Source organism: Bolinopsis microptera, chromosome 3 (assembly GCF_026151205.1).
Source record: "Bolinopsis microptera isolate Bmic1 chromosome 3, MBARI_Bmic_1.0, whole genome shotgun sequence".
In the NCBI taxonomy this organism is placed as follows: Eukaryota; Metazoa; Ctenophora; class Tentaculata; order Lobata; family Bolinopsidae; genus Bolinopsis; species Bolinopsis microptera.
Window position 1 is genome coordinate 5,833,708 of NC_087074.1, and position 11,354 is coordinate 5,845,061.

Here is an 11,354-nt window from a genome sequence, read left to right on the forward strand (position 1 = left end):
AACTAACGGTTTTTAGCGTAAATATTTTAAATTACATTTAAACATGAAAATAAAGAAATTACTATCCCGATGTATGATGTATTTGAAAACAGTTCAACATTCCACTGTTCTTATCATTACCATCTATAAGTGTTACAGAGCACTTTCTAGCTAGAATCTTCTGATAACCCCAGCTTATACAATGAACACGACAGGTCTTATCTTTACAGCTGAACCGTAACAGTATTCCCACTTCAAGGGATCTCCCATACTCTCAGACAGGGTTGTTTCCCTTTGTTTCCAGAAACAAAGTGATCCCCAATGCCAGTATTTGTCAGTTATATCTTGACAAGGTCTACCATGCCACGTTATCGGCTGGGTGCAGTAGATTGTGCAGTCTAAGGTAATGTCAAGAGTAAAGTGAATATTATCAGCTAGCATGTGGGATTCTCTGTGAAAATGTATATCATCAGGGTAGAGGTTAGGATCTGTAACTAGTTGTATGTTAAAGGAATCATCGTTTTCCCCTGTTGCAGCTGTTACTCGCAGTATAAACCCACAATCCCCTTCCTTGCTGCAGTTTGTTATAGAGCCCTGATGGAATTTAAACTTGATTTCGTGATCTCGTGCAAATAGTTCTTCTGGAGAGTATTTAGATATGGATGGTATCCGATTGGAACATTTTTGAGATACCATGCTGGCTTTCCTTTGTATTTTATCAATCAGGCCACCAAGGAATAGTCCATTTTTTTGCCTCATGTATGCGAGTTCTAGAGGTTTCCATCCTCTGCTCTGCATTGTATGAGCGAATTTTTCAATAAATTCGTCCCTGATGGATACAAAAGGTGCATTTATATCAATCCTTTTCTCAAAAAGCCAATTATAAACAGCATCAAAGAAAATGTAGCTGTTTCTAACCATTGGAGACTGTATCAAAAAGGTTGTCAGCTCATCAAGATCGTTTATGTTATTGAGCTGCTGAAAATCAACAAACAAGTTTGGCAAAGCTGCGTCTGACATGGTATCTTTAATTTCCTTCTGCATCAGGGCTTTATTATATTGTTGGAGAGCCCTCACGACGAGCCTGAAGTGCTCAGTTGTGGGAGTTTTCAGTTCTGCCAGCTTCTCGAACAGTCGTTGATAGACAGTCTCGTAAGTAGAATAGCAATCTTTATAGGTCAACCTCTGGAGTATGCATCTGCTGGTTTGACCAAGAGTATTGTCAGTTCTTTCCAAGTTGTTGATAAGAGCTTCCACAAGAACATGCTCCTGATTAGGAATAAGTTCCATTATCACATCAAGATACTTTGCAGAACAGGATGAGAAATCGCTGAGGTATTTTATCACAAAATACTGTGTGCAGATTGCAGAGGATGTAAATTTCTTGATTACCACATCTATGAAAGTTCTCTTTTTCAATTTCTCCAGAGTATACATGGCCTCATCAAACAAGAATAACTGCTCGTCAAAATTATCCTCTCTTATGGACTCTGTCAATTCTTGAAAGTATTCAAAACACCTTTCTATCAACCAGTTAACCTAAAAAACGTGGACTATTTTGTTGAGATCTCTGAAGTTGAGTTTTGAGATATCTTTCAAAGTACCAGAATATGAGCCTTCTAGGAAACATTGTACTGCGCTTTTAGAGAATTCTTTAACTTCAATTTCTGTTTGATTAAGTTCTACTGTTATTTTTTTAATAATAGAGCTATTGAAGGACATTATTGCTGAGTTTGCAAGAAGAGCTTCATCTTTCAAAAGAAACTTCAGGTTGTCATGGGAGGCGGAGCCGAGATATTCCAACCCAAAGTTCATTGGTACTTGAATACAAGGAACTAGCGATACCATCCTGTTCATTCGTTTATACTGGAAAGTGTTCAAATTTAAGATAACGATATTTACTCTATTATAAGCAACAAACAGTCTTAAATCAGAATTTGCCCAGTTTCAAAACCTTACAATAAAATAGCTGGCTTGTGGTTAGAGAAACGTTATCTGCATCACATCTTAAGTGCAGGCGATTATTGACGTTTAGAAAATCCTCACAAAATCTTATACGGGTGAAAAATGGTACGAAAACAACATAAAACAAGGAAACCATCACTTGATTTCAAACATAATATTTCGGTACACTATCATCACGCAAATTAAATCAGTGCTGTGGGCTCCTTATCAGGTTTATGAGGTTAGGTCACCATTTTACGTTTCAAATAACAAGTCGCACAAGCGCCATGATTCAATTTATAACCGAGTCACACTGAAAATAACCTCAGACTTCCATTTACTTTCACTCGTCTTCATTTTAATGTTACAATTAATTAAAATCCCTTAAATTAAACCTTAAAACCAGCCAGTCGCCAATCACATTTCCGTTGTGTTACATTTCATGACAGGGGCTCAACAATGCGAAACATTTAAAAAATATTTATCTCACATAACAGCTTGGCTGTAATATCAAATATCAAATTCCACCTCCCAGGTCCTATTTATAGTGATTTAGATAAGATCTTAAGAGCGTGTTTTTAACTCAGATAACTGGGTATATTGCTGAAAACACTGCTTACCGTGGTAGTTACTGGGTGGGTCCCTTATATTGGCTTATATTGGCGTTGGTATTTAGTCTTTCCCCAATACATACTTACATAGGGCTGCACTTCTTGCTGTATTCAGCTTTCTCTAATTTTCTTCATCACAAAGGTTACGAAATTCATTTTATAACAAAAGTTTTTATCTTACATTAAAAAAATATTACAGTCTGATAAGATACAAATTCTATACTTAATATGCCTCATAATACACGATAAGTTAATTTTAATCTAGAAAATCAAACGTTTAAAGAAAACTTTGCGATCAAACTAATATAACAGTTTTTAACGTAAATATTTAAATTACATTTAAACATGAAAATAAAGAAATTACTGTCCCGATGTATGATATATTTGAAAACAGAACATTCAACTCAGTTGAACAGTTGAATTTCAGTTGAATTTCAACTGTTCTTATCATTACCATCTATAAGAGTTACAGAGCACTTTCTAGCTAGAATCTTCTCATTACCCCAGCTTATACAATGTACACGACAGGTCTTATCTTTACAGCTGAACCGTAACAGTATTCCCACTTGAAGGGATCTCCCATACTCTCAGACCGGGTTGTTTCTCCATGTTTCCAGAAACAACGTCTGTCCCAATGCCAGTATTTGTCAGTTATATCTAGACAAGGTCTACCATGCCACGTTATCTGCTTGCTAGGATAGGTTGTGCCGTCTAAGGTAATATCAATAGTAAAGTGAATATTATCAGCTAGCATGTGGGATTCTCTGTGAAAATGTATATCATCAGGATATAGGTTAGGAACTGTAACTAGTTGTATGTTAAACGAATCATCGTTTTTCCCTGTTGCAGCTGTTACTCGCAGTATAAACCCACAATCCCCTTCCTTGCTGCAGTTTGTTATAGAGGCCTGTTTGAATCTAAACTTGATGTCATGATCTCGTGCAAATAGTTCTTCTGGAGAGTATTCAGATTTAGATGGTATGCGATTTGAGCAGTTTTCAGATACCATGCTGGCTTTATTTTGTATTTTATCAACCAGGCCACCAAGGTATAGTCCATGTTTTTGCTTCATGTATACGAGCTCTAGAGGTTTCCATCCTCTGCTCTGCATTGTATGAGCGAATTTTTCAATAAGTTCGTCTCTGATGGATACGAAAGGTGTACTTATATCAATTCTTTTCTCACAAAGCCAATTAAGAACAGCATCAAAGAAAATGTAGCTGTTTCTAACCATTGGAGATTCTATCAAAAAGGTTGTCAGCTCATCAAGATCGTTTATGTTCTTGTGCTGCTGATAATCAAGAAACAAGTTTGACAGAGCTGCGAATGATGAAGTGGAATCTTTTATTTCCTTCTGGGCTTTATTGTATTGTTGGAGAGCCCTCATAATTAACCTGAAGTCCTCAGTTGTCGGGGTTTCCAGTTCTGCCAGCTTCTCGAACAGTCGTTGATAGACAGTCTCGTAAGTAGAAGAACAATCTTTATAGGTCAACCTCTGGAGTATGCATCTGCTGGTCTGACCAAGAATATTTTCAGTCCTTTCCAAGTTGTTGATAAGAGCTTCCACAAGAACATGCTCCTGATCATCAGTAAGTTCCATTATCACATCAAGATTCTTTGTAGAACAGGATGAGAAATCGCTGAGGTATTTTGTCACAAAATACTGTGTGCAGTTTGCAAAAGATGTAAATTTCTTGATAACCAAATCTATGAAAGTTCTCTTTTTCAATTTCTCCTGAGTATACATGGCTTCATCAAATAAGAATAACTGCTCGTCAAAATTATCCTCTCTTACGGACTCCGTCAATTCCTGAAAGTACTCAAAGCACTTTTCTATCAACCAGTTTACCTCAAAAGCATGGACTATTTTGTTGAGATCTCTGAAGTTGAGTTTTGAGATATCTTTCAAAGTACCAGAATATGAGGCTTCTAGGAAACATTGTACTGCGCTTTCAGAGAATTCTTTAACTTCAATTTCTGTCTGAAAAAGTTCTACTGTTATCTTTTTAATAATAGGACTATTGAAGGACATAATTGCTGAGTTTGCAAGACGTACTTCATCTTTCAAAAGAAACTTCAGGTTGCCATGGGATGGGGAGATGAGATATTCCAACCCAAAGTTCATTGGTACTTGAATACAAGTAACTAGCGGAGCCATCCTGTTCATTCGTTTATACTGGAAAGTGTTCTAATTTTAAATAACGATATTTACTCTATTTACAGCAACATGATTTTTCAAGAACAAAATTATGATAAAAACTTTATGATCTGCATTTCAAGTTATCACTTAAGTGCAGGCGATTAATGACATTTAGATTATCAAGAAAATATGTATAATTGTTAATTTACAAAATGGGGCATAAACAACAGAAAACAGTGAAATCACCAGTAGATTGTGAACATAATAATATATCGGTACACTCTCATCACGCAGACTAAATTAATGTAGTATGTCCTTTATCCTGTAACTTAATGAGGTTTGTAAATTAATAACGTGTGTAAACACATACTATTCCTCTTGATGAGTGGATTACATTCCAAGTTCATTCAAGTTATTCAACTCGGACAATAACATTATTTTGTGTAGATGTGACGTCACAAATAACAATTCGCACATGTCTCACGGTCCAATTTTTAGCAAAGTTGCACTGAAAATAACCTCCAACTTCACATTCACTCGTCCTCAATTTTATGTAATTATTAACTTTCTAAACCCCCTGGCCCTTGCGGCTTTCCTCCCCCTTTCTACCTGACTTCCATCAACTGATACCTATTTATAGAAGTTTTATTAAAGAATGTGAAGAACGATAAAATGTTAAATTACATTCCCGAACTATTATTATAACCGTTTTAAGAGTGTTCAGATTTTTAAAGGAATTTTGGGTTTTACTAACTTTTTACAATTTTTAGGCTTATGTCACTGAAGATGACGCCTTGCAACATGTTTGACGATAGCCTGTAAATTGATAGTTTGATCTCAGTATTTACAACAAATCATCTAGCTTGATTGATTCAAAGGGAGAATTAAATTCCTCTGTCCCTAACTATTAACTACATTCTAACTGCACAATGTTCCTTAGCCGGAGTTACTAGAGAAAGTGCTAGGACCGGTACTACACGATCTGATCTCCTCATTCCCCGACTACAAACCCCTGCTATCTTCTCTTTTTATGGGAGAAGTAGTGGAACACCCCCGTATTAAACATCTTCAGAGTACACAGTTCCTTTCCAACAAACCCATCGATAAATCAGGGTACAATAGTACATACAGTTTTATATATTATTGAATATTGACAGTTGACTGGCTATCTTTGCTTTGAAATATTTTTGGTTTCATCCAGGATTTAAAACTAAACACCATTTCTTTGCACTGATATTGGAGTCATGATATCCGACTAATTTACTGATCTATTTAAGATAGCATCTCAACATATCTTCACCAGGGTCCGGTACAATAACTTCTCATGGCTGGAACTAGACTGGTTGGATATGTGTAAAGCAGCTATTAAGCTGTGCCAGTACACCAGTGCTCTTCTCTATCTGGAACTACACGTGGAGGAGTAAGTCTTTTAACATGTCTATACTTGTGATTAAATAATAAAGTAGAACATTATAATCATTATGAGATTTTTTGTGAACCACTGTTGAATGGTTGGGTGACCAGTTATGATAGCTGCTTATCAAGTTATCCTTTTAGTAAGTCGTTTTTTCTGAGGAAACAGATGAACATAGTAACTTAATTCCACCGCTCCTTTCTTGTGAACTATAATCATCAGTCACACTGTTTTAAAAGCTGTTGGATGGTGACTAGTGAGAACAACCTAGCTGCTTATCAAAGTTATCCTATTAGTGATTTTTTCTGAGGAAACAGCTGAAATTGTCTTGATTTTCCGATCAAATTTAGTTAACACTATATTTTATTTTGTAGACTGGACGATGCAAAGCAGCTGACCAGATCTCAGGGCCTCTCTTCAAACGCCGATACTCAGGAATTACTGCTGGAGATTTACCTAAATCTGAAGTGTAGCGACGCTATTTATGGTTTGTGATTAACAAAATAAAATATGCAATGTTTTTATTGTTAAATATGATATCATTTCATTATTTACGTTTAGTTGGGAATATAGTAAATACCAAAATCCAGCAGAATCAATCAGCTTTATAATTTATCGCACTTAAAGCATTGTGATGCATAGTTTTTAGTTTTCAGCCAAACTTCAAGTTCAAAGTGACTACCTAATTAATTAATTAATTAATAACCCCGAGACTCCCCCAGGTACGCAGTGCAACACTGAGTCCTCTAAACTAAAGATTTACTCCTACCAACACCGATGGTACGATCTAATAACTTTCAGTGACCTAACTGGAGACAGGACACATCTGCTGACTGCTGTGAAACACACTACACCCTCCATACTGCTGCCCACCCTCCTCTCCTCTCAATCTCCGGTACGTTTTAGAGAGTCAGTACACCCCCCCCCCCCTCTTTACTATACCCTCCATACTGTAATCTACCCCTGCTCCAGTCCGTGTAACAGAACTCCTCCATGTTCATCACTCATCAGCTGTGTAGAGCACAGTGTATCTGGTGAATCTTTAAGCTGTCAACACAGGATTGCAACACAGTAACCAGTGCTCGTGGACTCGATTCCTCATGAGGGAACAATTGGGGCAGAGGAATCGTTCTAATCGTTGAAGAAAATCTTCAGTGGGGTAGATTCTAGTGGGATGGGAATTTCCGGGGGTACGCCACGTACTACTAGTATCCACGTTGATCGTTCTGAAAGAAGTATTTAGTTTAATTTAGTTCAGTTAGCTTTTTTAAGTTCTAACGATATTCTTATCCAATAAATCCCGTTAAATAACAGCTGATAGTTAAAATTAGATGCTGGAGTATTTCAGTAATGACTATAAACAGTGGTCGACTACATAAAATAACACGTTTAGACTTTAGATAGTTAGATAAACCGTTTCACAGTTAATAAAGGAGGTGGATAATGTACATTAACTTGGAACTGAGTCATACAAACTAAATATTTCCAACAAAAAATAAATCCTAAATCTTACGAGGACTTACAGACTGAGCAGCGCTGAACTGGAGTTTTGATCAGTTTATCTGGTGAGCAATGTAGGTGCAGTATCAGCAATAATGTTATTATTTATGTAGTTTCTTGAGATAAGCTAGCGCTTATTACTCCCAAGATAACAACTACGTAGTATGTAGGTGTAATTTCAATAATGATGAACTGTGTCTCCGTTGATGTATTCCTCCAGGAGCTTCGAAGCTGTTGAAGCAAGAGAGAGTTGGTTAAGAACTGAGAAAGGGTTGGAGAGATGCTATGAGTAATAAACTGTCACCCCTGCAGATTTCGTCGATTTCAGGTGCCGTCGGTACCATAAAAATTAAAAGCAAAATTTTTTTCCCTAAAATCGAACGCTTTCTGCGCAAAAAATTGACCTCAACAGAAAAAATTAAACATGGCTTCAAATCCAAATTTGAACCAGAGATTTTTCACTTCCTCTCGATAAACTCAATTTTCAACCCAAAATAAAGTCTCAAAGGGGTAAATTACTCAGGTCAGGATTGTAGGCAATGATTATGCCAAACCATACATTTTTGTAAATTCATTAAACTTTCAATTTAGCCTAAAACACCCTATTTCGCAAAATTTTTCCGGGGGGCTGCGCCCCCCTAGCCCCCGCCAATGGGGTCCGCGCCCCCAGTCCCCTGCCACAGCTTGCAGCTTCGCTCGCCGACAGCCCCCCCCCCCCCCCCCCCCCCCCCCAAAGAAAAATCCTGGCTACGTGCCTGAGCAAAATATAGGTTTAGAGCTTTTCAGATGATTTGGCTCCTCAACAGATACCGACGTACATAACGGTCAATATAATATGTAGTTTAGGTTTACCTGGCCTGTAGGTTACGAATGTGCCCGAGGAGGAAAAAAAAGCAAACTTAAGAAAATTTCTCGGGAACTTAAAAGTTCACCTCAAAACGAAATCTGCACCTATGTACACTGTCGTCTTGTGATTGGTCGTCTGTTCATCTTCCTGTTAAGGATGTCCTCAGCCGTACTCCTAATCAGTGCCTCGTTATTAAAACACATCTCATATAACAGTCCTACTTTTCAATAGGTTGTTTTGTACAAGAGAAATCAGAGTAGTAACCAGTAGTAATCGTTAGTCAAGAGTTGCGCGTTAACACAACAACGAATATCTCGCGAATATCACAACAACGAATATCTTGCAAGAAAAGCTGTGGGCTGTGGTAAGACTCAAAGGTGTCAAATAGCATGATTACGAGCTATTCTTATCTCGTGCTATTCTTATCTTGTGCTATTCTTATCTCGTGCGAGTAGGCCATTAACATGACACAAAAGCTTAGTTCCCTTTCTTTATTATCTTTTGAAATCCCGATCTCAAGCGACGATCCTTTACGTACTTGAGAACGTATTGAAATGCTCATGCTGTTCAACAATGTAAGATTTACTCTTAATGGGAGCTGATCGAGACAATTGGTCCCTACAAGTTGTTGCTTAGCTGACCTCAGACTCCATTGTAAGTTAGAGACCGGGGAGGGGCTGTCGTGGCGCCTGTTTTATAGATATAGATTATAGAGTATGCTGTAATGACCACGTGACTAATTAATCCGCAACTAGTACCGTGACCGAAAACGGTCGGATATCCATTTTCCAGTTTGCCAGACCGAACCGAGTGGCAAACAGGAGAATTACAATTTTACTGAAAAGTTTTAAATTTCCGACTGCTGGTCGCTAGGTGTCAGAAAATTAGAAAATGTATCCTAAAAGTTTTGAAATTTCCTACCTTACAAGACATTTTTGTCACATTTCGGACGTCACAGAAAATAAGGGTATTTTTCATCATTTTGTTTTCTGACACAAAGCTAAAGGAAATTCAAACTTTTCTAAAAATCGGTAAAATCATGTTGAAACAAAATGAAACTTATAAATCGATTTCTTCATCTTCCTCTAAGGGGTCCGGCTCGACTCTTTCAGTTTCACTTATTGAGTTTGGTATTAAATTGTTTATCTTGACTTAGTCTCTTATAAGACGTTTATGTTAGCACATAAATGTAATTTATTGTAAATTTAAAACGTATTACTTGACATTAAATTCATCAAGGAATATTGTGTTTATTTGTCCCACCATCATATCACTAACTTTTCAAGAACAAAATGAATCGATGAAGCCACAATTATTGGAATAAGCTAAAAATAATGCGACGGATTCTATTACGACGACCGAAATTTTGGCGGTCCGAAAATATGGCGAAATTTCGGGAAAACCGTCGCATTTCGTACGTTATAAAAATGTCTTGTAAGGTATTTCGTGTACCTCATGCCATTGGACTGTGTGATCCTATGCTAAGGACCCGGCATGTAGCTTATACACACAACTTGGGAGAACTTGGGAGCCCAAAAATTTCGCCTTTTTGGCCACGCCCTCTTGTGTGATATTCTTATACACAGTTTTTACATTCTTGGAAATAATACTCTATAATTATTGGAGTATTAAACTTACTTCCATCTGGCAGGTTACTGAGGATCACTACGAGTCTGCGTGGAGAAACTCTGTGTGGGACCTCACCCTGACAACGGAACACGGTCTCCATGGTAACATCTACAGTTCCCTGCTCGGACTCAAGACTCAGTCTTTGGAGACGGTTAGTTGGTTTTGTGGTTTTTATTTTACTTCCAGGAACACAAGGTCACCAAGTTTCTGGAGCCGCAAAATAGTTTCTGAAGCCGCAAAATAGAAAAACTGATTTCTGGATTAATTGTGTCTGTTACACAGATAAAGACTGGCTACCTGGACTTCATTGCAAACACCATTCATTTGCTAACAATTTTGACAAAACAAAGTTTCGATTTCATTCACTTTCAGGCAGCATTGCACGTGGAGAGAGCCCAGAGAGATAGCAGAGACCTCAACCCTCATGATCACTTTGTCTTTATTCAGCTGCTCAACGAGATCTCTAGTGCTATCAACAAGCAAACTAGGTAACAACTCATTTTGATATTTATAGATTGTTTGCTTAGATTTTGGAATTTGGCACCATCAATCAATCAAAATAATATGGAGATTGAATATGAAAGATCTCTCTTCAAAATGTTAAACTATTTAAAACCCGGTTTTTCACGAGTAAAATCTCTAGGCCAATGAGGTCGAGTTTTGACTACTCGAAGTGGGAGGTCCTGTACAAGTGCAGATCAGTTCTGACTGGAGTTACAGGAGATAACAATGTTAACGTGTTGCTGGATTGTGCACGTGCTGCGCGGCGCAGCTGTGAGTTCTACCCCGCAACTCGCTACCTCAGACAAGGTAAGATCATAGCTATATGCCCCTTTTTATAGAATATAGAAGGATTCTGCGAATTTCGGTTAATGATAAGTTGATAATTTTCTAATTTTCTAATTTTCTAATCGAGGTTTTTAATATAATATCACAACAACACTAATGACTAAATACGTATCCACTGCAGGAATGGCGGAAGACCTGTCCGCCCAACAGAGTCTAGTTCTACAGAGTGAACAGTGTAAACTAGAGTGGGCGGCAGGGGAGCGCCGTGTCGCACTGCGGCATCTCAACACCCTCCTCGATAGTAAGAGCAGTGCTGGAATCATACCTAACAGACACGAGCTTCTCATAACCAAGGCTGACTGGCTGACGGAAACCAATACTGAGTTTCCAAGTGATATCATGGGCAAATACCTTGAGGTTTGTTGGTTTCTTTTCACCTAGTTTTGACTTTTAAAACATCTGATAGCACATAATATGTAATACGTTACATTATAAGGTTTG

The 11,354-nt window shown here is 37.7% G+C and overlaps 1 protein-coding gene across 1 annotated transcript in view; it reads left to right on the top strand.

Annotated features, from left to right (window-relative positions):
- LOC134812361 (serine-protein kinase ATM-like) overlaps positions 1–11,354 on the top strand; it is a 52,503-nt gene that overhangs the window by 3,953 nt on the left and 37,196 nt on the right. The window contains exons 9-16 of the mRNA XM_063819752.1: positions 5,615–5,787; positions 5,978–6,094; positions 6,463–6,575; positions 6,811–6,983; positions 10,087–10,215; positions 10,437–10,552; positions 10,708–10,874; positions 11,035–11,270. Of these exons, the coding sequence (XP_063675822.1) occupies positions 5,615–5,787; positions 5,978–6,094; positions 6,463–6,575; positions 6,811–6,983; positions 10,087–10,215; positions 10,437–10,552; positions 10,708–10,874; positions 11,035–11,270 (1,224 nt within the window). The remainder of the gene's footprint in view (positions 1–5,614; positions 5,788–5,977; positions 6,095–6,462; positions 6,576–6,810; positions 6,984–10,086; positions 10,216–10,436; positions 10,553–10,707; positions 10,875–11,034; positions 11,271–11,354) is intronic.